At 42.8% G+C, this 27,904-nt stretch overlaps 1 protein-coding gene across 1 annotated transcript in view; it reads left to right on the forward strand.

The window, feature by feature from the left end:
• Window positions 1-2,543: 2,543 nt before the first annotated feature.
• swap70b (switching B cell complex subunit SWAP70b) overlaps window positions 2,544-27,904 on the forward strand; it is a 44,112-nt gene continuing 18,751 nt past the window's right edge. The window contains exons 1-3 of the mRNA XM_014124674.3: window positions 2,544-2,797; window positions 14,924-15,064; window positions 25,741-25,914. Coding sequence (XP_013980149.1) covers window positions 2,702-2,797; window positions 14,924-15,064; window positions 25,741-25,914 — 411 coding nt within the window. The 5' untranslated portion in view covers window positions 2,544-2,701. The remainder of the gene's footprint in view (window positions 2,798-14,923; window positions 15,065-25,740; window positions 25,915-27,904) is intronic.

Here is a 27,904-nt window from a genome sequence, read left to right on the forward strand (position 1 = left end):
GCATTTTGCCAAGGCTGAGATGAGCGGCTGAAACTGAGACGCGAGCAGACAGCAGTGGAGGCATTCATTCTAGCCTAATGACAATCGCCAAATGTCTACACTTTGGTGTTTTGTGTAACAGATGTCTCTTTCCTGTCACCACTTTGTTTGGAGGCTTGCAGTGCAGTATGTTGTGAGTGGATGAACGTGTGCGGGTAGCCTAGTAAAGGAGCCCTTTGAAGTGATTGTTTTGACAATCATTGAATTAATAGGGATTCTAAATATAATTATATGATTAGGCCCCACGGCCGGCCTGCCCATTAGGTAGGATTGGGCTTGCTAGAGTGCCACTTTGACGAGGGCGGCATTTCCCGAGCTAAACTGTCCAAGACGCATCTCCAACAACACAACACCTCACATTATTCTGCACCAAAAACAATGATGACTTCTCTCACCCTAGACACTAGAGCATTAGGGCTATATAGATGAGCGCTGATTTGTTAGCTTTTTTATATATATATATATATGCATAATTAAGTTTCCAGATAATATGATGCCTAATGCTAGAAACAAACTTTAAAATGCCCACAAAAGACCGGACTCTGATACATATCCCCATATGTATCAGAGTCCGGTCTTTTGTGGGCATTTTACATTTGTGGGCAATACATTGATTCGTCTCTACATCCTGATGCTGAGCTGCGGCCTTCAATATTCGAGGAGACAAAAATGCACTTTGCTATTCACTTTATATTTATATTCTCTTTTCACTTTCCCGAAAAGAGAATATGTTCAAACTCAGGCAGCTTTTAGGGAGGCACTTCTGTTGTTAGGTTAAGCAACGGACGAGTATCTAGCAGTTGAAGCTTACATTTTTCTGCGTCGGTCGTGCGTCTGACAGGTGGGGAAAAGTAACTTTTGAAAGTGCCATGCTTTGATTCATAAGGATGTCTAATATTGTATTATTTGCAAATAGCAACCGTTTCGTTGCAAACCAGACGTTCTGGTTTGACATTGGAGAAATATGGCAAGAATGCCTATGTCTCTGTCCATTTTTACCTGAAGGGTCTATTTTCATTAGGCCTATACACTTGCCTAGTTAAATAAAGGTTAAATAAAATGTAGGAAAAATAAATAAATAATGCACATGTCAGCTATTTTTTTGTCTATCCTAGGTCGAGGTGGCGGTTCTAGCTTGTATGCCTCCCTGGGCGAACCCCCCCCCCCCCCCTTCAGCGCCCCCCGCCAACAAAAAAACAAACACCATTCTGCAATAACTGTAATTTTTATTCAGACATTTGGAACAACACAAATAAATAACCATAACATTTAAAACTATATAAATATAAAAAAGATATACAAAAATAAGACTCATAAATATCAAAAAGAAGTAAGGAAGACAAATAGAAACAAATTTGTGTTGATTTGGCACTCGAGCAACAATACATGACCCATCCCCCAACACTGTCAACCAGGACTCAAGACTAAACCAATTCACCTTGGTGGTGTGCAGACTGGTTTTATATTATTCTTAATGATTTCGCACAAACCAGAAAAAAATTCAAAAATATGTCTGTGAAACTATATATTCACAGTATTATGAATGAATTGTGGATTATTTGGTAGCATATCGTAGTGTGACTGATTTTACTAATTGCATTAGTACTGTACACAGTTAGAGGTGTGCTATTTGATAGATTCTCCGCTCCCCTACCTCGGGCTTCCAGTGGGGAGACCTGAGGTCAACCTACCCCCGCCTCCCTCCACATCTCGAACTTCTGAGTGGGAGACCTTCCCAGGCAGTAGCCTGCCTAGTTCACAAACTAGAATCAGGGCGCCCACTCCGACAAGGTTAATTGACCCACAGTCCCACACGGTGACATGATATCATTGACGTGACGTGCTAATGAGCAATAGAAAACCGATCGCGCAAACGTCACCATTCCAATTGTTTTGTGCGGGCGCCCCGTGCCACCCCCGGCAAGATGCCGCCTATACTTAAATCGGCAACTGCATACAGTGCTGCTCTGCTTCAAATAATTTGTTTTGGTGCCGGAAGAAATTAAATCTACTTTCACCCATGCCCATGGTATACAGTGTGATATACCACTGCTTTCAGCCAATCAGCATTCAGGGCTCGAACCATCTGCTTTATAATTAAGCAATGAGTCCTGAGGGTAAGGGCTGCTCTAAGGCACTGGTTATCTGTACTGCAGAAATGGAACATAAATCGCAGAAAATAGATGTTGTGATGGCAGCTGCAGAGAAGTACTTGGGGGTGTGAGGTTTGACTTCAGAAGAGTTACAGGGTGTGTTGAGTGGTGGTGTCCCGTCCCCTCAGTTCATTGGCCTGGGGTAGGTTCAGATAGGGTTATTAAAGTAGTGAAATAAGGTGTAGGGTTAATTGGTTATATATTACACATTTTTCCTGTTTCCCCTTTTCCCATGTTGTATCACAAAGTGTAATAGATTCATACTATAGTTCAGTTTGGGGCGGTAATGTTACATATTGGATGCCAACCGCTGTGAAAACTCACCGAAGAAGAAGAAGAAGAAGAAGAAGAAGAGACGTTTGCGCTCTCCCTCGTCGCTGAGCGGTGCTACAAGCTAGCGTTTTCATGACTGCTGTGGAGCTTGTCAGGTGACTGACTGTCTCGTTGTGTCCTAGTATGATCAACTTTCCCGTATACTAACTGCAGCAGTCAACCAAGTAACACGCGCAATGGCACTACGGGACGAACTTTTAAAGTCCATATGGCATGCTTTCACAGCGTTGGACGTGGACAAAAGCGGGAAAGTGTCCAAGTCGCAGTTAAAGGTATGGAAGTATATTTATATAGAAATGTGTTTTTGTCAAACAAACCCAGGCACGTCGTTTTCTTTATTTTACTAAACAATGTTGCCATGATCAAGCCGGAAACTCGTCCTGAACAGAGAACTTGGCATCAAAGTGAAGGCCACCTGATTTTGGACGGACATTTTTACTAGTACCGGTAATAGAGGATGAGTTTGGGATTATTTAATTTTCGCCCAAATCATTTGCCTGTCTGTTACAGCTCAGATCCGGTGGTAGTCTGATTAATCAGGCTGTAATACACAATTAATTGGTAGCCTATATACAGCCTGAAACGAATGCCTGCAAAATAGTCTGTGTTCCTTACAAGCTAGAATGTAGAATGAAGTTCAATTTAAATGTACTCTTATCGGTTGTCTGTGTGGTTTGTTTTTCAGCTTGCTGGTCGAAATACTTTGAGACAAAATAGCCACAGGAAAGCAGTGTTGTACTACTCGAAACCGGCCATATATATATATATATATATACTCCTTTCTTGAAACAGTACAGACACGTTTGCGCAGTGGCGAACCTATAGGGCATCAGTGTGTAATAGCATCATATTTGTGAAGGAGAGTGCACTTTTTGTAAAACACAAAGGGCCAGTGGTGTAGTGGAGGGTATATGCAGGTATAAAACGTATACCCACTTTTTAATACCTACTGATGTGTATCAACGTAGTGTAGTGGAGGTATACGATTTATCAAATATGTAGTACAATGGAGAAGTCATGCACAAAGTAGTTTGCGATTGTGAAATATATTCACATGCGCGCTGCGCACACAGCCTAGTTATAGCAGCTAATCATTAGCAGGCAGCAAGAGTGTGCATGCAGCTCTCAACTGGTTTTGGCATGGAGCAGCTCACAGAAGAATGACATTGGTAGCCGGTAGGATGGGAAATACGTTTCAACTTATATCTACCAGTAAATGCTAACTAAGGCAACAATGGGTATGCAAACTAGGTATTATAAAAGTTTTTAGTCCAAAGTGTTGGTTAGTAGGCTATTTCTGATGCGCAATTGTCATCATGGGATGTATGCATCAGGGGCGTAGACATCGATGGGCCTGGGTGGTCAGAGGCCCACCCACTGGGGAGCCAGAGGCCCGCCCACCCACTGGGGAGCCAGAGGCCCGCCCACCCACTGGGGAGCCAGAGGCCCGCCCACCCACTGGGGAGCCAGAGGCCCGCCCACCCACTGGGGAGCCAGAGGCCCGCCCACCCACTGGGGAGCCAGAGGCCCGCCCACCCACTGGGGAGCCAGAGGCCCGCCCACCCACTGGGGAGCCAGAGGCCCGCCCACCCACTGGGGAGCCAGAGGCCCGCCCACCCACTGGGGAGCCAGAGGCCCGCCCACCCACTGGGGAGCCAGAGGCCCGCCCACCCACTGGGGAGCCAGAGGCCCTGACAGGCCCACCCAATCAGATTGATGTGGTTTGAGCATTGTTGTAGACTTAGACCATCACATTTTGGTATTTCTTCTATTAAAAAAATGTGATTTTGAGAGTGAAAATCTGAATAATCTATTGGAAAACTTGTAAACCATAGGAAAACATTTTTCACACAGGGTACCTTTCCTTAACTGGGCGGGCTGTTTGGGAACTTTTTGGCATACCCACTTCTCCAGGCACCAATATGCCACTGCGTAGGGCCGATGGAAAGACGGCAGTCACACAGCATGATGTTAAAGGATAAGCAGTCCGTAAAATCAGACATAATAAGCCAGTAGGTCCCAATCATAAGAATACAAAAACACAACAATTAAGCATTTCCCAATCGAATTGTACAACTATTACTTCCTATTGCAATTTTTTTATTTTTTATGTTTAAGCACACAAAGTAACCGGTGACCTAATTAAAGTGGAACTGACAGTGTCTTAATTACTTTGCACATATGAAACAATCATAATATCAGTCATAAATATCAAATTCCCAATTTATGCTACAAAACCAACTTTATAAGAGGTATTAAAAATAGGATTTATTTGACTCAACGTTCCATGATGTACACTTAGGCATTGTTGGCGGAATAGATGGATGCAGTTCAATGCATGATAATATAATTCACCAATACATTTCTTGGTAGTCCAAAAAATATTGCTATCAGGTTACATTTTTTACATTTTAGTCATTTAGCAGACGCTCTTATCCAGAGCGACTTACATTTCATATTTTTTTTTAATTTTTTTGTTTTTTTTTTTCCCGTACTGGCCCCCCGTGGGAATCGAACCCACAACCCTGGCGTTGCAAACACCATGTGTTGCAAACACCATGCTCTACTAACTGAGCTACAGGGAAGGTTGTAAATCATAGCTGGCCTGGTACATTTTTGCTGCCTCCATTCGGGATGCACTGTTTCAGTTTCAATGACTCAATATTCTGGACAAAAACAGACAAAAAACCCACATATCTATTTATGTAGCAAGCTAAAAACACGGAGCCTAACCTTAGCTACATAGCTAGCTAGCTGCTAGGAGGATGTCATGCCATTGGAGGAGTGGGTGAGTGACTGACTATTTACCCTCCATGTAATTTTTTGGTGGCTATACACAGGTAGAGATGCAGGTGTTATTTGGTCAACTAGCAAGAACTTGAACAACTTTTATCCAGTTAGCATATCTCTTGTGTTCACAAATTCACTCTGGCTATCTACTCTGATTTCAGAGCACTCTCGTCTGAGTGTGCCAGAGTGCAGAACAACTGATGAATTTACTGATGCGCAACACCCTTGAATATGACCGGTGTCAGTAAACGTAGGCAAAAAAAAAGTAATAATTCATCAAGAACGCTCTAGACAACATGTAAACAGCCTAACCAGCTCTGCTACGATGAGTAAAATGGTCAGAGTGAGGTGTTCTCTCATTTGTGTCTGGAAGTAGCTAGCTAGTAAACTAGCCAACTTTAGCCAGTTAGCTTGGGTGCTTGGTTGGGTCAAGCATGCATTGACAGGCAAGCTGCAGAAGGATGAGGAGGCTACAATTCCCCATCATTTATCAGTGCAATTTTGAGAGGGTTAATCTAATGTTCCTTCGTTAGATTTGAGCTAATCTTGCTCTGGTTAGCATTAGTTGTTGATGTGCATAACTGAGGGAGAAAGAGCCTACCTTTTAATGGTTGTTGGATCAATAGGACTGTAAAGTTCCCAAATGTAGGAGGACTCCTGTAGTATTTGCAGAAATCCATTCAGGTGAATTTTGTGCCATTTGGTGAATGCATTCTAATGATCTAAAGTCGTGCTGTTGTAACTAACTGCCTGTAAACACACAGTCCAGTTCAAAGTGAATGATGGCAGGCCCGTGTGGCAAATGGCTTGTTTGTATAAAGGCCTACTGTAGCTCTGATTGGCTATAGCGCACCGGTCTGTGTAGACTCCGGTCCTGGACAAGACAGATGGTTTTTATTCCGTTTTATTTACTGCAGTGTCTATTAATTGTCCAAACGCAAGGCTGCTTTCCCACTCAATATTACTATATAATTTTCACACTCCTTAGTATACGTAATTCTCAAACGTTCTAAGAATTTATGAAATTGTAAAAATGAAATGTAAGTGGTCGCTGGTCAGAAAATGTAAAAAGAAAAAAGTGTCATTCTTTCTGGGGGTGTATATAAATTGATTTTAATAAGATTTAATGTTGTTAAAATGCTTTCAGTTGCACTTTAAATGCAACAATGTTTCACACACAAGTTATTTTCAAAGAGATGGCTAACCACAAGCGCGCTGCAATAAACACTGGTGACAACGAGCGCCAGAGAGGGGGAGCGGGAGTAGACGTGACAACTAACTTTACCTAGGTGCCCTGAACCAGCTCTCTAAAAATTATCTACTGGCTCTCTAGAAAGAAATTGTTTATTTACATTTTATTTAACCTTTATTTAACTATGCAAGTCATTTAAGAACAAGTTCTTATTTACAATGACGGCCTACCAAAAGGCCTCCTGCAGGGACGGGGGCTGGCATTAAAAATGAAAAATAAAATAAAGGACAACACGCATCACGACAGGAGACACTACGTAAAGTGAGACCTAAGACAACATGACAGCCAACATGGTAGCAACACAAAACATGCTACAAACATTATTGCGCACATACAATAGCACATAGGGCAAGAAGGTAGAGACAATGCATCATGTGAAGCAGCCACAAGCGTGTCCATGATTGAGTCTTTCGATGAAGAGAGAACTGTCCGGTTTGAGTGTTTTTATGTATTATTATTTATTTTGTTTGCAACTCATTCCAGTCACTAGCTGTAGCAAACTGAAAAGAGGAGCGACCCAGGGATGTGTATGCTTTGGGGACCTTTAACAGAATGTGACTGGCAAATCGGGTGTTGTATGTGGAGGATGAGGGCTGCAGTAGGTATCCCAGATAGGGGATAGGGGGGAGTGAGGCCTAATAGGGTTTTAGAAATAAGCATAAGCAGGTGACTACATCAAGCTCTAAACCCTCAGGGGTAGTAATCACACCTGTGGGAAGAGGGGCATTCTTCTTACCAAACCACATGACCTTTGTTGTGGAGGTGTTCAGAACAAGGTTAAGGGTAAGGGCTTGTTGTAGTGTCTTTAACACAAAATCCAGGGAGGGGCCAGCTGAGTATTATCATCTTACTGCTTGAGCTATGTTGAGGTAAATTGAGAAGAGCGTGGGGCCTAGGATCGAGCCTTTGGGTACTCCCTTGGTGACAGGCAGTGGCTGAGACAGCAGATGTTCTAATTTTATACACTGCGCTCCTACTGGCTGACTACACCGCTCGCATCGCGTGCGTTGCAAAAATACATTTAGAAATCTATATTATTCAATAATTGCACCCACACTGCTCGCGCGCGCCAATGAGCGTCTGCGTTGCCAAGGGCTAAAATAGAAGTCAGTTCTATTTGTGACGCAGATCGCGCTGCAAGTCCTGCCTCTCCCATCTCCTCATTGGTTTATAGAAGCAGGTACCCACGTGCCATCTCCTCATTGGTTATACCCACGTGGGTGACTGAAAGATGAACGAGGTCGATGGCGGTAATGCACCTAATTTATGAAAGTTGCCAATCGCAATATAAAGTCAAGAGAAGAAAAAGCCTAGAAGGAGGAGAAATGATTAGAAACGATTCAGTTGACCGTTTCATGTGTGGATTAATTGTCGGAGTAGAGGACCTTGTGCATTTCAGGTAAAATAACAACTCAATGTTATATCCCAGGACAAATTAGCTAGCAACAGCAAGCTAGCTAAATAGGACAAATTAGCTAGCAACAGCAAGCTAGCTAAATAGGACAATTTAGCTAGCAAGTGCAAGCTAGCGAGCTAAATTGACATAAAGGTTTAATGCTTTTCGACCTGTCCCCAAATTAATGTAATTGGTTCAGAGTGTGTTCTGATATTTTAACCTGCATGTCGTGATCGCGTTTGGTGTGGGGGGATAAAATAAATGTATGCACGATGGTGGACACGCGCCGCCGGTTTGGGTTCGGTGTTAGAGGTATTTAGTAAACCAGGCCAAAGACCCCTCAGAGACACCAATACTCATTAGCCAGCCCATTAGAATGGAATGGTCTACAGTATCAAAAGCTTTGGCCAAGTCAATAAAAATACCAGCACAACATTGCTTAGAATCAAGAGAAATGGTTACATCATTTAGGACCTTTAAGGGTGAGTGAGAGAATACTATAGACATCAAGAAAGGCAACACTTTTGATGAACAGGGCAAAATAGAAATTGGCCTATAACAGTTAGGGTCAGCTTGATCTCTCCCCTTTAAATAAAGGATGCACCGTGGCTGCCTTCCAAGCAATGGGAACTTCCCCAGACAGGAGAGACAGGCTTGCAGATGATAGGGGCAGCAACCTTAAAACCTCTTTGGGCTAGGGGGCACTATTTTCACGTCCGGATGAAAAGTGTGCCCAAAGTAAACTGCCTGCTACTCAGGCCCAGAAGCTAGGATATGCATATAATAGATTTGGATAGAAAACACTCAAGTTTCTAAAACTGTTAAAATTATGTCTGTGAGTATAACAGAACTTATTTGGCAGGCGAAACCCCGAGGACAAACCATCCAGGATTTGTTTTTTGTTGAGGTCACTGTCTTTTCAATTAGGTTTCTATGGGGAACTAGATTTATGAGGGACCTGGTTGCAGTTCCTAGGGCTTCCACCAGATATCAACAGTCTTTAAAAATTGGTTAATGTTTTTCATTTGATAAATTAAGAAGTGGCCCTTTCCTTTCTGAGTGTAGAGCCAATTGGACTGTTTTTGTTTTGAGCGCGTGACCTGGAGCTCGCTCCACTTTCATTTTATCCGCTATTGAACACAGTTTATTCCGTCTTAAATGTTATCGATTATTTACCTTTTAAAATACCTAAAGTTGGATTAGGAAAGTTGTTTGAAATGTTTGGATCAAGTTTACAGGTAACTTATTAGATAGATTTTGGTCATGTTGGAACCGGTGTATTTTCTGAATCAAACGCGCCAAATAAATGGACATTTTGGGGATATAACGACAGAATTTATCAAACAAAAGGACCATTTGTGATGTTTAATGGACATATTGGAGTGCCAACAGAAGATCTTCAAAGGTAAGGCATGAATTATATCGTTATTTCTGACTTTTGTGTAGCACCTGCCTGGTTGAAATCTGATTTTCATGTGTTGGTATGCTGGGCACTGTCCTCAGATAATCGCATGGTTTGCTTTCGCCGTAAAGCCGTTTTGAAATCTGACACTGCTGCTGGATTAACAAGAAGTTCATCTTTAAACTGATGTATAACACTTGTATGATTTATGAATTATTATTATGAGTATTTCTGTTTCTGAATTTGGCGCACTGCAATTTCACTGGGTGTTGTCAAATCAATCCCGTTAACGGGATTGGCGTGCGAAGGGATCCATAAGAAGTTTAACCTCTTACATCTAGACGTTCCGCTAGCGGAACACCTGCTCCAATATCCAATGATAGGCGTGGCGCGAATGACAAATTCCTCAAAAATACAAAAACTTAAATTTTTCATACATATGACAATTTTACAGCATTTTAAAGACAATACTCTCCTTTATCTAACCACACTGTCTAATTTCAAAAAGGCTTTACAGCGAAAGCAAAACATTAGATTATGTCAGCAGAGTACCCAGCCAGAAATAATCAGACACCCATTTTTCAAGCTAGCATATAATGTCACAAAAAACAAAACCACAGCTAAATGCAGCACTAACCTTTGATGATCTTCCATTAGATGACACACCTAGGACATTATGTTATACAATACATGCATGTTTTGTTCAATCAAGTTCATATTTATATCAAAAACCAGCTTTTTACATTAGCATGTGACGTTCAGAACTAGCATTCCCACCGAACACTTCCGGTGAATTTACTAAATTACTCACAATAAACGTTCACAAAAAACATAACAATTATTTTAAGAATTATAGATACAGAACTCCTTTGTGCAATCGAGGTGTCCGATTTTAAAATAGCTTTTCGGTGAAAGCACATTTTGCAATATTCTGAGTAGATAGCCCAGCCATCATGGCTAGCTATTTTGACACCCACCAAGTTTAGCCCTGACCAAACTCCGATTTACTATTAGAAAAGTTTGATTACCTTTGGTGTTCTTCGTCAGAATGCACTCCCAGGACTGCTACTTCAATAACAAATGTTGGTTTGGTTCAAAGTAATCCATAGTTATATCCAAATAGCGGCGTTTTGTTCGTGCGTTCAAGACACTATCCGAAGTGTAAATAAGGGTCACGCGCACGACGCATTTTGTGACGACAAATTTCTAAATATTCCATTACCGTACTTCGAAGCATGTCAACCGCTGTTTAACCTGTTAGGGCTAGGGGGCAGCATTTGCACGTCTGGATAAAAAAAATGTACCCGATTTAATCTGGTTACTAATCCTACCCAGTAACTAGAATATGCATATACTTATATATGGATAGAAAACACTCAAGTTTCTAAAACTGTTTGAATGGTGTCTGTGAGTATAACAGAACTCATTTGGCAGGCAAAACCCTGAGACATTTTCTGACAGGAAGTGGATACCTGATGTGTTGTATTACCTTTAAACCTATCCCATTGAAAAACACAGGGGCTGAGGAATATTTTGGCACTTCCTATTGCTTCCACTAGATGTCACCAGCCTTTACAAAGTGTTTTGAGTCTTCTGGAGGGAGATCTGACCGAACAAGAGCCATGGAACGATGATGTCCCATTAGACACCTGGCGCGCGAGTTCATGTTGGGTACCCTCGTTCCAATACGTTATAAAAGAGTATGCATTCGTCCACCTTGAATATTATTCATGTTCTGGTTAAAAAAGGCCCTAATGATTTATGCTATACAACGTTTGACATGTTTGAACGAACGTAAATATATTTTTTCCCCTCGTTCATGACGAGAAGTCCGGCTGGCTTAGATCATGTGCTAACAAGACGGAGATTTTTGGACATAAATGATGAGCTTTTTTGAACAAAACTACATTCGTTATGGACCTGTGATACCTGGAAGTGACATCTGATGAAGAGAATCAAAGGTAATGGATTATTTACATAGTATTTTCGATTTTAGATCTCCCCAACATGACGTCTAGTCTGTATCGCAACGCGTATTTTTCTGGGCGCAGTGCTCAGATTATTGCAAAGTGTGATTTCCCAGTAAGGTTATTTTTAAATCTGTCAAGTTGATTGCGTTCAAGAGATGTAAATCTATAATTCTTTAAATGACAATATAATATTTTACCAATGTTTTCTAATTTTAATTATTTAATTTGTGACGCTGACTTGACTGCCGGTTATTGGAGGGAAACGATTTCCTCAACATCAATGCCATAGTAAAACGCTGTTTTTGGATATAAATATGAACTTGATAGAACTAAAAATGCATGCATTGTCTAACATAATGTCCTAGGAGTGTCATCTGATGGAGATTGTAAAAGGTTAGTGCATCATTTTAGCTGGTTTTATGGTTTTGGTGACCCTGTCTTTGAATTGACAAAACATTACACACAACTCTTGTAAATGTACTGTCCTAACATACTCTAAATTTATGCTTTCGCCGTAAAACCTTTTTGAAATCGTAAAACGTGGTTAGATTAAGGAGATGTTTATCTTTCAAAGGGTGTAAAATAGTTGTATGTTTTAAAAATTTGAATTTTGACATTTATTTGGATTCAAATTTGCCGCTCTTGAAATGCACCTGCTGTTGATGGAGTGCACCACGGGTGGCACGCTAGCGTCCCACCTAGCCCATAGAGGTTAAAATCAATTTATGCCATTTTTCTCGTAAAAAAAGCGATAATATTCCGACCGGGAGTGGTGGTTTTCGTTCAAAGACGAAAGAATAAAAACATGGAGTCGACTCGTGCACGAGCCTCAGTCTCATAGTACTCTGACCGGCCACTATCCAAACGCGCTAATGTTTTTCAGCCAGGGCCTGCAAAGCCACGATTCAGCTTTTTGCCGCCTTCTGAGAGCCCATGGGAGCCGTAGGAAGTGTCACGTAACAGCAGAGATCCCCTGTATTGGATAGAGATAATCAAGAAGGCCAAGAAATGGTCAGACAGGGTACTTCCTGTACAGAATCTTCTCAGGTTTTGGCCTGCCAAATGAGTTCTGTTATACTCACAGACACCATTCAAACAGTTTTAGAAACTTTGGAGTGTTTAATATCCAAAGCTAATAATTATATGCATATTCTAGTTTCTGGGCAGGAGTAATAATCAGATTAAATCGGGTACGTTTTTTATCCGGCCGTGAAAATACTGCCCCCTAGCCATAACAGGTTAAAGAAGAAAGGGTCTAAACCATCTGACCCAGATGTTTTTTGGGGGGTCAGGTTTAGGGAGCTCCTTTAGCACCTCAGACTCAGTGACTTTCCTGCAGGGAGAAACTTTGTAGCGGGGCAGGGGAAAAAGAGGGAGGAGCATTAGAAGGGATGGGAGATTATGAAATGTTGGACGGGCAAAGAGGCATGGCTGGGTCAAATAAGAATCCTGACTTAATGAAGTGGTGATTTAAAGAGCTCAGCCATGTGCTCCTTGTCATTAACAACCACATCAACATTAAGGGACATGGGCAGCTGTGAGGGGGGGTGGGTTTATTCTCCATGTTTTTAACTGCTTTCTAGAACTTCTTGGGGTTAGACCCACATAGAGAGAACTGCTCCTTAAAGAAACTAACTTTGGCCTTCCGGATAGCCTGAGTGCACTTATTTCTCATTTGCCTGAACGAGAGCCAGTCAGCCTGAGTATGCGTGTGCCGAGCCTTTCACCACAGGCTGTAAAATAGTGATCACTGTCATTACAGAAAACACCAGACTGATGCCTATCAGGATTATTTGTGAGGATAACATCAAGGAGAGTAGCCTTTTCTAGGTGTTTGGAGTCATACCTTGTGGGGTTGGTAAGAATCTGATAAAGATTTAGGGAGTCCCATTGCTTTTGGACTTGGTCAGGTGGTTTAAGCATGTCCCAGTTTAGGTCACCTAATTAGGACAAATTCAGACTTGGTGTAAGGGGCCAGGAGAGAGCTTAGGGCAGGTAGGGTACAGGCCGGTGCTGATGGAGGATGATAACACCTAGCAACAGTCAACAAAGAGCTATTTGAAAGTTTAATGCTTTAACCAGCAAATCAAATTGTTTGGGGACAGACTTTGTGGAGACAACCGAGCACTGAATGTGTTCCTTGGTAAAGATTTCCACTCCACCACCTTTGGGAGTTCTGTCTTGCCGAAAAAGGTTAACATCGGGTAAACAATACTTTCCTGTGGATATTTTGTCTGAAATTTGTATTTTTACAGGGACAGTGCACAATAATCAATGTTTCAGTAAAAGTGCCGGTTTTAGCCAGCCGGCTAATTTTCAACCGCAGTCCCTGGGCAGGTTATTAAAAACAATTACAATACAGACAATCCGTGAGCACACGCAGAGCAACATAGGACAAGCGAGACATAGCATGCAGAAAGAACAACACAGTACAAAAAGCAACAAATATGTGTTTAGCTTGTTGTTTATGGCATGGTCTGAACTAGCTACAGATTGTTACACTGGATTTAACCAAAGATTTTTGCTATCCATTACTGGGAGGTACAGGTTAGGTACTGTTTGGTGTAGCATAAAGAATATTCGACCAACCTTAACATGAAGATACTATCTTCGTTCTCGATTCTGCCAAACATGTATTTTCTAAAATGTCCGTGTCCAGTTGCAGGTGGTGTGTTTGACTTTAGAAAATGCTCCGTAATTAAAGAGCCACTGAATACGCCGATTGGCACGTTTTGTTCTTCTGTTGCTAATTAGAAAAACGAGATTTGAGTCTTGGAGGTGTGTTTCCTGACAGATTCCACGTTTGGTTAATGTTTGTCCCCCATGAGACAATGTAGACGTGGAAGCCTATTTGACTTCCTCAAAATCCTCAGAGTTAATCTATGACTCAAGAAATCTATAATTCATTTAGATGTTTTTGCCGAGGATGTTTTTGTAATTTAGTTAAGGTGTTTGGTGCAGTATTTCTTAAGTAAAAAAAAAAAGGCATAATACATAGTCCTTGACTTCTAATGTTCTGTACTATCTTTGTGAGAAGGGCACTTAAAGGTATTTGTATCCTACTGCTGAAATCATTCAGGGCACTGTCACAGACTCTGATGGGATAAATCAATAGTTTCCTTTTCTACTCAGGCCATCAGTGCATCAAGTGAGGTCAATGTTGTTGACTAGAACCCTTCCAGTGACCGATGTGTTCAACTGATTCATTAAGTAGAGAGAGAGGCATGTTAATTGAGCGTTGTTGCTGGATTGAAAATATTTTTCTCAGCTCTTAGATGTTAATAAATAGTGACAATTATACTTGACTCTGCAAAGAATAATCTGAGCCCAACACATACAAACAATCTATAAAGCATAACACATGTATACAAATGTCTTTGCTTTCAGGCCCACGGGGAAGGGATTGTATGGGGATTTTTTTTTCTTCCTCTGGCTGCCTGGGGGATGGGATGGGAAGTTTGGGGTGGAGGCTCACTACTTCTTGTTTATAATTGTTGTATATGGTACCTGTAACCCCCCCCCCCCCCCTCCAACAAAACAATGAGAAAATGTATTTTTTTTTAAAATAAAAATGTTCCCCCATTGCAGGTGCTCTCTCATAACTTGTGCACTGTGATGAGGATCCCCCATGACCCGGTGGCCCTTGAGGAGCACTTCAAAGATGACGACGAAGGCCCCGTCTCTACACAGGGCTACATGCCCTACTTGAACAAGTTCATTTTGGACAAGGTGAGCCCCACATATAGTAGTTTTATTAGGATCCTCATTACCTATTGCACATGCATCAGCTACTCTTCCTGGGGTCTACATAAAACATACAAATACATGACAAAGTAAAGAACAGTTTTAAACAAGAACAACAAGATATTGCATTCAAATATACTGAACAAATATAAACGCAACATGCAACAATTTCTAAGATTTTAAGGAATTCAGTGAATTGAAATACATGAATTAGGCCATAATCTATGGATTTCACATGACTGGTCAAGGGCACAGCCATGGGTGGGTCTGGGAGGGCATAGGCCCACCCACTTGGGAGCCAGGCCCACCCACTTGGGAGCCAGGCCCACCCACTGGGGAGCCAGGCCCAGCCAATCAGAATGAGTTTTTCCCCACAAATGGCTTTATTATAGACGGAAATCCTCCTCAGCACCGCCTCGGACGATCCCGCAGGTGAAGAAGCTGGATGTGGAGGGCCTGGGCTCGCAGTCAGCATGCCAATTGCACGGTCCCTCAACTTGAGACATCTGTGGCATTGTGTTATGTGACAAAATCACATATTTTAGTGGCCTCTTATTGTCCCCAGCACAAGGTGCACCTGTGTAATGATCATGTTTAATCAGATTCACTGGCAAAGGAAAAATTCTCATTAACAGGGATGTAAACATATTTGTGCAGGCAATTTGAGCAAAATAATTTTGAAAATTTGAGCAAAATCCCATCCGCTTTTTGTGCGGATGGTCATTTTCTTTGATCTTTTATTTTAGCTCATGAAACATGGAACCAACACATTTTATATTTGTGTTCAAATATATTTTTTGAATCTCTTTTTTTAAAGCTAAAATCGATTTTTGCCTGAGTAACCTCTTGATTAGATATGTATTCAACCCCCTGAGTCCAATACATGCTACAATCACCTTTGGCAGCCATTACAGATAAGTCTCTCTGGGTAAGGTTCTAACAGCTTTCCACACCTGGATTTGCCCATTTATTCTTTTCAGAATTCTTCAAGCTCTGTCAAATTAGTTGTTGATCATTGTTAGACATCCATTTTCAAGTCTTGACATAGATTTTGAATCAGATTTAAGTCAAAACTAACTCTGCCACTCAGGAACATTCACTGTCTTCTTAGTAAGCAACTCCAGTGTAGATTTGGGTTTTAGGTTATTGTTCTGCTGAAAGGTGAATTCATCTCCCGGTATCTGGTGGAAAGCAGTTATTTTTTTTATCCTGGAAAAACACCCTAGTCCTTAACGATTACAAGCATTCCCATAACATGATTCAGCCACCACTAATCTGGACACTTATAAGAAGTCCCGCTATGCCCTCAGACGAACCATCAAACAGGCAAAGCGTCAATACAGGACTAAGATTGAATCCTACTACACTGGCTCTGATGCTCGTTGGATGTGGCAGGGCTTGAAAAATATTACGGACTACGAAGGGAAACCCTGCCTCTAGCTGCCCAGTGATGCGAGCCTACCAGACGAGCTAAATTCCTTTTATGCTCGCTTCGAGGCAAGCAACACTGAAGCATGCATGAGAGCACCAGCTGTTCCAGAGGACTGTGTGATCATGTTCTCCGTAGCTGATGTGAGCAAGACTTTTAAACAGGTTAACATTCTCAAAGTCGCGGGGCCAGAAGGATTACCAGGACGTGTATTCAAAGCATACACGGAACAACTGGCAAGTGTCTTCACTGACATTTTCAACCTCCCCCTGACCGAGTCTGTAATATCTACATGTTTCAAACAGACCACCATAGTTAACAGGTAACCTGCCTAAATGATTTCCGCCCCGTAGCGCTCACGTCGGTAGCCATGAAGTGCTTTGAAAGGCTGGTCATGGCTCACATCCACACCATAATGCCGGAAACCCTAGACCCACTCCAGTTCGCATAATGCCCCAACAGATCCGCAGATGACGCAATCTCAATTGCACTCCACACTGCCCTTTCCCACCTGCACAAAAGGAACACCTATGTGAGAATGCTGCTCATTGACTACAGCTCAGCGCTCAACACCATAGTGCCCACAAAGCTCATCACTAAGCTAAGGACCCTGGGACTAAACACCTCCCTCTGCAACTGGATCCTGGACTTACTGATGGGCCGCCCCCAGGTGGTAAGGGTAGGCAACAACGGGTGCATGCTTAGTCCCCTCCTGTACTCCCTGTTCATCCACGACTGTGTGGCCAAGTACGACTCCAACCCCACCATTACGTTTGTTGATGACACAACAGTGGTAGGCCTGATCACTGACACCAATGAGACAGCCTATAGGGAGGAGGTCAGAGACCTGGCAGTGTGGTGCCATGACAACAACCTCTCCCTCAATGTGAGCCAGACAAAGGAGCTGATCGTGGACTATAGGGAAAGGAGGGCCGAGCAGGCCCCCATTAACATCGACAGTGCTGAAATGGAGCGGGTTGAGAGTTTCAAGTTCCTTGGTGTCCACATCACCAACAAACTATCATGGTCCAAACACGCCAAGACAGTTATGCAGAGGGTACGACAACACCTTTTCCCCATCAGGAGACTGAAAAGATTTGGCATGGGTCCCCAGATCCTCAAAAAGTTATACAGCTGCACCATCGAGAGCATCCTGACTGGTTGTATCACCGCCTGGTATGGCTGCTCGGCATCTGACCGTAAGGCGCTACAGAGGGTAGTGTGTATAAGCTTCCTGCCATCCAGGACCTATATACTAGGCGGTGTCAGTGGTAGGCCCAAAAACTTGTCAGACTCAGTCATCCAAGTCATAAACTCTTCTCTCTGCTACCACAAGGCAAGCGGTACTGGAGCGTCAAGTCTAGGACCAAAAGGCTCCTTAACAGCTTCAAGCCATAAGACTGCTGAACAATTAATCAAATGGCCACCCTGACTATTTACATTGGACCGCTCATTGTTTTTACACTGCTGCAACTCGCTGTTTATTATCTATGCATAGTCACTTTACAAATTACCTCGACTAACCTGTACCCCCGCACATTGACTCGGTACCGGTACCCCCTGTATATAGCCTTGTTGTTATGTAATTTTCATCTTACTTTTTTATTTTTTACTTTCTCGTAAATATTTTTTTACATTTTATTTCTTGAACTGCATTGTTAAGGGCTTGTAAGTAAGCATTTCACGTTAAGGTCTACACCTGTTGTATTCCGCTCATGTGACAAATAGAATTTCATTTGATTTGACTATGCTTGAAAATATGGAGAGTGTTTCTCAGAAATGTATTGGATTTTCCCAAAACAATACTGTATTCAGGTCAAAAAGGTAATTGCTTTGGCAAGTGTTTTGCAGTATTACTTTAGTGCCTTATTGCAAGCAGGATACATTGTTTTGAGAATATATTTAGTCTGTACAGGCATCCCTTTCACTCTGTCGATGTATGTTAGTATTGTGGTGTGACTACAATGTTTTTGATCCATCCTCAGTTTTCTTCTATCACAGCCATTGGGAAAGGGGGATACGTACAGTAGTCAGTTATTCAACTGAATGCATTCAACTAAATGTGTCTTCCGTATTTAACTCAACCTTCTCTGAATCGGAGAGGTGCGGGGCTGCCATAATCGACATCCGTGTCTTCGGTGCCCGGCGAACAGTGGGTTAACTGCCTGGCTCCTGGGCAGAACGACAGATTTTTACCTTGTCAGCTCGGGGATTTGATCCAGCAACCTTTGTTACTGGCCCAACGCTCTAACCACTAGTCTACCTGAACTCTGTAACTGTTTTAAAGTCACCGTTTGCCTCATGGTGAAATCCCTGAGTGGTTTCCTTCCTCTCGGGCAACTGAGTTAGGAAGGACGCCTGTGTCTTTGTTGTGACTGGGTGTATTGATACACCATCCATCGTGTAATTAATAACTTCACCATACATTTTTATTTTTACCCATCTACCAATACGTGCCCTTCTTTGCGAGGCATTGGAAATCCTCATGGTCTTTGTGGTTTAATCTGTTTGAAATTCACTACTCGACTGAGGGACCTTACAATTGTATGTGTGTGTGGGGAAGAGAGATGAGGTAGTCATTCACAAATCATCTTTAACACTATATTATTGCACACAGTCCATGTGCGTTGTTGATTCAATTATTACTCCTGAACTTATTTAGGCTAGCCATAATAAAGGTGTTGAATACTTATTAACTCAAGACATTTCAGATTTTCATTTTTTATTAATTTGTAAACATTTTAAAAAACAATTCCACTTTGACATTGTGTGTGTGTGTGTGTGTGGTGTGTGTGTGTAGGCCAGTGACACAATCTCAATTTTACAAAATGTTTCATTTGTATTTATTAGGGATCCCCATTAGCTACTCTTCCTGGTGTCCAAACACATTAAGGGACTTACATTACACATAAAACAAAATATAAAACGGTACATTGTATAACAACATTATTACACCACTACATATCTACAATGCAAAATGTATAATTCCACCATACAACAATATTACAATGTACGTGTGTAGAGTGCGTGTGCTAGCGTACGTCTGTACGTGTGTCTCTTCAGTCCCCGCTGTTCCATAAGATGTTTTTTTTTATCTGTTTTTCCAATCTGATTCTACTGCTTGCATCAGTTACCTGATGTGGAATAGAGTTCCATGTAGTCATGGCTCGATGTAGTAATGTGCGCCTCCGATAGTATGTTCTGTACTTGGATTGTGGAGAGACCACTGGTGGCATGTCTTGTGGGGTATGCGTGGGTGTCCGAGCTGTGTGCTAGTAGTTTAAACCGACAGCTCTGTGCATTTAGCTTGCCAACACTTCTTACAAAAACAAGTGGTGATGAAGTCAATCTCTCCTCCTCCAATTTGAGCCATGAGAGCTTGACATGCATATCATTGTTAGCTCCCTGTGTACATTTTAACGGCCAGCCGTGCTACCCTGTTCTGAACCAGTTGTAATTTTCCTAGGTCCCTCTTTCTGGTACCTGACCACATGACTGAACAGAAGCCCAGGTGCGACAAAACTAGGTCCTGTAGGACCTGCCTTGTTGATAGTGCTGTTAAGAAGGCAAAGCAGCGCGTTATTATGGACAGACTTCTCCCCATCTTAGCTACTGTTGTATCAATATGTTTTGACCATGACAGTTTACAATCCAGGGTTACTCCAAGCAGTTGTCACCTGAACTTGCTCAATTTCCACATTATTCATTACAAGATTTAGTTGAGGTTTAGTGAATGATTCTTCCCAAAATACATGCTTTTAATTTTAATATTTAGGACTAATTTATTCCTTGCCACCCATTCTGAAACTAACTGCAGCTCTTTGTTAAGTGTTGCAGTCATTTCAGTCGCTGTAGTAGCTGATGTGTATAGTGTCAAGTCATCCACATACATAGACACATTGGCTTTACTCAAAGCCATTGGCATGTCGTTAGTAAAGATTGAAAAAAGTAAGGGGCCTAGACTGCTGCCCTGGGGAATTCCTGATTCTACCTGGATTATGTTGGAGAGGTTTCCATTTAAAGAACACCCTCTGTGTTCTGTTAGACAGGTAACTCTTTATCCACAATATACAGTTCATTCGGAAAGTATTCAGACGCCTTGACTTTTTACACATTTTGTGACCTTACAGCCTTATTCTAAAATTGATTCAATTAATCCCCCCCATCAATCTACACACACTACCCAATAATGATAAAGGGAAAACAGGTTTGTAACTTTTTTGCAAATGTATTAAAAATAAAAAACACACCTTTTTATATGTAAGTATTCAGACCCTTTTGCTATGAGACTCAACATTGAGCTCAGGTGCATACTGTTTTCATTGATCATCCTTGATGTTTCTACAACTTGATTGAAGTCCACCTGTGGTAAATTCAATTGATTGGACATGATTTGGAAAGGCACACACCTGTCTATATAAGGTCCCACAGTTGACAGTGCACGTCAGAGCAAAAACCAAGCCATGAGGTCAAAGGAATTGTCCGTAGAACTCAGTCAGGATTGTGTTGCAGCACAGGTCTGGGGAAGGGTACCAAAACATTTCTGCAGCATTGAAGGTCCCCCGGAACACACTGGCCTCCATCATTCTTAAATGGAAGAAGTTTGGAACCACCAAGACTTTTCCTAGAGCTGGCTGCCCGGCCAAACTGTGCGATCGGCGAAGAAGGGCCTTTGGTCAAGGAGGTGACCAAGAACCTAAATGGTCACTCTGACAGAGCTCCAGAGTTCATCTGTGGAGATGGCAGAACCTTCCCGAAGGACAACCATCTATGCTGCACTCCACCAAGGCCTTTATGGTATAGTTGCCAGACGGAAGCCACTCCTCAGTAAAAGGCACATGACGGCCCACTTGGAGTTTGCCAAAAGGCACCTAAGGGACTCTCGAACCATGAGAAACAAGATTCTCTGGTATGATGAAACCAAGATTGAACTCTTTGGCCTGAATGACAAGTGTCACGTCTTGAGGAAACCTGACACCATCCCTATGGTGAAGCATGGTGGTGGCAGTATCATGCTGTGGAGATATTTTTCAGCTGCAAGGAGACTCGTCAGGATCGAGGGGAAAATTGAACGGAACCACGTACAGTGAGATCCTTGATGAAAACCTGCTTCAGAGCACTCAGGACCTCCGACTGGGGTGAAGGTTCACCTTCCAACAGGACAACGACCCTAAGCACACAGCCAAGACAACGCGGGAGTGGCTTTGGGAGAAGTGTCTGAATGTCCTTGAGTGGCCCAGCCTGTGCCCGGACTTGAACCCGATCGAACATCTCTGGAGAGACTTGGAAATAGCTATGCAGCGACGCTCCCCATCCAACCTGACAGAGCTTGAGAGGCTCTGCAGAGAAGAATGGGAGAAACTCCCCAAATACAGTTGTGACAAGCTTGTAACGTCATACCCAAGAAGACTGTTGGCTGTTTTTGCTGCCAATGGTGCCTCAACAAAGTACTGAGTGAAGGGTCCGAATACTTATGTGATTTCAGTTTTGTAATAAAAAGAAAGCAAAAAAAGCACAAATTTCAAAAAACGTTTTTCTTTGTCTTGATGAGGTATTGTGTGTAGCTTGAGAACCGCGTTGCAGTTCTTGACACAAACTGGTTTGCCTGTCGCCTACTACCATTAAATCTTTTGTCTCACCCATTCAGCCTTTGAATGGCACACATACAGAATCATGTCTCTCGGCTTAAAAAAATCCTTATTTAACCTGTCTCCTCCCCTTCGTCTACACAGATTTTGAAGTGAATATAACAAGTGACATCAATAAGGGATCATAGCTTTCACCTGGTCAGTCTACAGTATGTCATGGAAAGAACATATGTTCATGTTTTGTGAACTTAGTATATAGTTGTGAGTGTGCAGATAGTCCAGGTAACCATTTATTGAAATATTTCGCTTCTACCCCAAGCCATAAGCCTGCTGTCTTGGAGCCTGTTGGTTTGAGAACAGTCTATGGCTAGAGTCTTTCTGACACCGCCTGATATAGAGGTTCTGGATGGCAGGGAGCTCGGCCCCAGTGATGTACTGGGCTGTCCACACCACCCTCTGTAGCTCTTTGTGGTCGAGGGCGGTGCATTTTCCATACCAAGCGGTTATGCAGCCAGTCAAGATGCTCTCGATGGTGCAGCTGTGGAACAGTTTGAGGATCCGATGGCACATGTCAAATCTTTTCAACCTCCTGAGGGGGAAGAGTCACTGTCATGCCCTCTTCACGACTATGTGGGTGTGTGTAGACCATGTAAAGTGGACGCCAAGGAACTTGATGCTCTCGACCCACTCCACTACAACAATGTGCTCTCCTGTAGTACACAATCAGCTCCTTGGTCTAACTGACGTTGCTGGAGAGGTTGTTGTCATGGCACCACACTGCTAAGTCTGACCTCCTCCCTGTAGGCTGTCTCATCGCCGTCAGTGATCAGGTCTACCACCGGCGTATCGCCAGCAATCTTGATGGTGTTGGAGTTGTGCGTGGCAACGCAGTTGTGGGTGAACAGGGAGTACATGAGGGGGCTAAGCGTGCACACAACAATCTTACATAGTTATTTCCCCTCTTGTCCAGGTGGGAGAGGGCAGTGTGAAGTGCAATTGAGATTCCGTCATCTGTGGATCTGTCAGGGCTGTATGCGAATTGGAGTGGGTTCAGGGTGTCTTGGATGATGATGGTGTTGATGTGTGTCATGACCAGCCTTTCAAAGCCTTCAGAATTAGATGTGAGTGCTACAGGGCCATAGTCATTTAGGTAGGTCACCATGGAGTTCTTGGGAACAGGGACAATGGTTGTCAGTTTGAAACATATTGGGATTACAGACTGGGACACGGAGAGAGCGAACATTTCAGTGAAGACACTTGCCAGCTGATCTGTGCATGCTTTGAGAACGTATCACTGGTATTCCGTTTGGCTTGGTGGCTTTGAGTTTTAACCTGTTTTACTCACATTGGCCACAGAGAGCAAGATCATGCAGTCATCCGGAACAACGGGCTTTCACGCAAGACTTGATATGTGCATATAAGGCATTTAACTCATTTGGTAGTTCTGCATCACTGGGTATCTCACAGCTGGGTTTCCCTTTGTAACCCGTTATCATCTGCAAGCCCTGCCACATACAATGAGCATCGTATTGACGTCGTATCTGATGTAGCGCTATGTCCTCTTCTTTCACTTCCTCAAGTTTACATTTTACATTTTACATTTTAGTCATTTAGCAGACGCTCTTATCCAGAGCGACTTACAGTAATGAATGCATACATTTCATGCATTTTTTTTTTTGTACTGGCCCCCCGTGGGAATCGAACCCACAACCCTGGTGTTGCACACACCATGCTCTACCAACTGAGCCACAGGGAATGCTCAAGTATTGCTCAAGTACTTAAAGGTTTCAGGAACCGAGATATGACATAGACAAATGTCAAGAGCCCCCCCCACCCAAGTGGATATGACCCTACCACACAGGTTGGGGGCACTGCCCCCACTCCCCAGGGATACTCCACCCTAAAGGTCCTGTGTGTGTGACTCTCTTCCTCACTGACTCACTCCACTTGTCAGACAATGACCATGACTCAGCAGGAGAGACAATCAAGTCCATCGCTGACTGTTCCACAGAATTCCCCATTCTCCCATTTGGACCTCTGCAGTCGCTCACTATGTGGAGCACAGCATTCCTCCTAGCCAACTAGCCCTGTAGAAACCTGGAATGCATTGTTCATTGAAAGCTCTGATGTCAGAAGGGGAATGAAAGAAAGCAAGGCTACACAAACATCAGAGTACCAAAATAGTTCAAGGCTTTTATTCAACATTTTAAGGCTGCTGTGGCAGAATTATTTCCTAATTTCATGTCTTGCTTCTGTATAATTCTGTATTTATAGTACGCTGACAACGTTTTTCACTGTGTCATTCTGCTTTGTTTGCAAAGTTAGTATGATGATTCAACTTCAATCCCTTTATCAGTCATAGGCATAGCCTTTGCCTAGACCTCAACTTATTTCGATCCAGCTTTCATGATCGAGTAATCCATTTGGCGCAATCATATTTTTGATAGATGTACCTTTTTTTGTCATTTAATTTCACAATTACGTTTGTTCCCTCTCTCTTTTTTCCTTTTTGACTTCAGTATATAAACGGGCATCTCTGTGTGGTGTGATAATTTGACGATAGGATGTTTCAGCCTCCTGGAGGACCCAAGGACAGTGATAAGACTTGTTTGTTTGTAAACCACTTAGGATGTTCCACTGCAGAGAATACTAATGAACACGTGTATCTGCAGTGGAGAGGCAGCGCTGGGTGCTGGAGGGGCCGTGACAAAGCCCCCCATTGTTGATGTGCAGAGAGTGGGAGAATGGCAGGGATTGAGGTAGAGGGAAAGGGAGCCACTGCCTCAGTCTGGACCAGCTAGTACGGAACGAGACGAGCAATGACAGGACATTGTGAGCACAAAGAGAGAGAGAGCGCTGCTAGTTCATACCAATCCAACTTTCACAACTTTTCTACTGCCCCTCCCTCCGCCTCTATCTGCTAACCTCACTGGTGTTACTGTGAAACTATCCAACAGATTACTCAACAATGATAGAAATGTATGAATGTATGTCGTCATTGTGGATACATGTCCATCTATTCATTAAGGAGGATGTTTTAAACACTCCTAAAGATGTCCAGGCTCCTGATGATGATGATGCAGCTTGCATTTCGATAGTATCTCTGTTTTGTTCATCTCTTGCTATTTTTAGATGGCTGATCATCAACATCAGGCCCATCTCTCTGTTGTGTTTTAGCGTGACTGCTCCGACGTATCAGTTGAATGAGTCCTACATCTGCATAAACGGCTAAGTGAGCTGAGGTTAATGCGAATGTCGTGTCAGGATTTCCTGTGTTAGAACAGTCTTCTATTCCAGTGCCGCTGTGGGTGCTCCTAATCTACATGATTCTGCGGAAAGCTTGCCAAGAGTTCCCATGGAAACACCAGTGTATGTTCATTCACTGCTGGAAGAAAACATTTCCCCTCTACAGCACTGATTGTACTGTTTTCAAGGGTTTTCCTCCCTTTCTGTTGTCGAATTTGAGTTAAAGGGGGCAACCCGAGATCCAATTTTGGACTTTTAAATTAATGATAGTGTGGCATAAAGAGAACATTGAAGATGTCCTGAGTACAGGACCAGCTTATTGTCTAATTTGTGTTTTTCCTCATATGAAAAATGCCTGTCTCCAGCCAAGTGACCTGAGAAATGTTTCCTGATTTCAGGTCCAGGACAACTTTAATCGGCAGGACTTTAACAGAATGTGCTGGACCCTGTGTGCCCGGAAGAACCTCAACAGAACACACCTCCTCATCTCAGATGAAGACGCCTTCAAGATCTGGTGCATCTTCAACTTACTGTCTGAAGACAAATACCCACTGGCCATAGTCACTGAGGAGGTAAGATTGGACATTTTCGTCGCGTGTCCTAATGAACATGACCAGGGCTCTGATGCTGGCACATTTAGCCCCAACACAAACCTCACTTTGTGCAACATTTGGGTTGATCATTACCAGCTAAATCAGTCATCAGTTGTAAAGCTAATTAGTCAAACTCATGATATAGCATTATTTTCGTGCTCCGTAGTGCACATCAGTGAAACCTCTACCTCTGTCACAGTGGACTACAGAAGAAGGGAGTGGGTTATGGGTAAAGAAGTATTGTTCTGATCCACTGTTGCGTTTTACATACAGTTTTGGAGAGACATCCTCGCCACTCCCAATCCGCTCTCACAGAAAAGGAAGTTAGCAACTTCCTGTTTTTTTTTTATTTTTTTTATTTAATTATATTTAACTAGGCAGGTCAGTTGAGAACAAATTATTATTTACAATGATGGCCTACCAAAAGTCAAAAGGCCTCCTGCCGGGGCTGGGATAAGAAAAAAAAAAAAATTAATATAGGACAATACACACATCACGACAGGAGAGACACCATAACACTACACTACATAAAGACAGACCTAAGACGACAACAACAGGATGGCAACAACACATGACAACAGCATGGTTGCAACACAACATGGTATGAACACTATTGGGCACAGACAACAGCACAAAGGGCAAAAAGGTAGAGAAATGATTTGAGTCTTTGAATGAAGAGATTGATATAAAACTGTCCAGTTTGAGTGTTTGTTACCGCTCCTTCGACGCTAGCTGCAGCAAACTGAAAAGAGGAGCGACCCAGGGATGTGTATGCTTTGGGGACCTTTAACAGAATGTGACTGGCAAATCGGGTGTTGTATGTGGAGGATGAGGGCTGCAGTAGATATCTCAGATAGGAGGGAGTGAGGCCTAAGAGGGTTTTATAAATAAGCATCAACCAGTGGGTCTTGCGACGGGTATACAGAGATGACCAGTTTACAGAAGAGTATAGAGTGCAGTGATGTGTCCTATAAGGAGCATTGGTGGCAAATCTGATGGCCGAAGGGGAAAGAACATCTAGCCGGTCGAGAGCACCCTTACCTGCCGATCTAGAAATTACGTCTCCGTAATCTAGCATGGTTAGGATTGTCATCTGAATCAGGGTTAGTTTGGCAGCTGAGGTGAAAGAGGAGCCATTACGATAGATGAAACCAGGTCTAGATTTCACTTTAGCCTGCAGCTTTGAAATGTGCTGAGAGAAGGACAGTGTACTATCTAGCCATACTCCCAAGTACTTGTATAAGGTGACTACCTCCAGCTCTAAATCCTCAGGGGTAGTAATCACACCTGTGGGGAGAGGGGCATTCTTCTTACCAAACCACATGACCTTTGTTTTGGAGGTGTTCAGAACAGGGCTAAAGGTAGAGAAAGCTTGTTGGACACTAAGAAAGCTTTGTTGTAGAGCATTTAACACAAAATCCCAGGAGGGGCCAGCTGAGTATAAGACTGTATTATCTGCATATAAATGGATGAGAGAGCTTCCTACTGTCTGAGCTATGTTGTTGATGTAAATTGAGAAGAGCGTGGGGCTTCTCGACAATGCAACAACAATAAGAAATAAAAGATAAGAATACAAACATGAAGTAAATGGCTCAATAGAGTAAACATTTTAGCTTAAGTATAACACAGGAAGGCACAGTTTATTTACACATGATTTGGGGAATTGTGGGGGGGGGGGCAAGTTGTGCACAAATTGTGCACTATTTAGAAATCATAATAATTGTATGGTAGCAGCAGTTGTGAGGTGGACACGTGTACTAAGATGCGGAGAACCAGAGCAGGTGGTCAGTCCAGTTCAACTGTTCAGCAGTCTGGTGGCTTGTCGGTAGAGGCTGTTGGTATCAGACCTCATGATCCGACACCATCTGCCTGACGGTAAGGGAGTAAACGGCTCGTGGCTGGGGGTGTGTTGGGTCCTTGATGAAGCTGCGGGGCTTCCTCAAGCACCGTTTTGAGTAGATCTCCTGGA

The sequence above is a fragment of the Salmo salar genome, chromosome 10, assembly GCF_965601325.2.
Source record: "Salmo salar chromosome 10, fSalSal1, whole genome shotgun sequence".
Taxonomy (NCBI): Eukaryota; Metazoa; Chordata; class Actinopteri; order Salmoniformes; family Salmonidae; genus Salmo; species Salmo salar.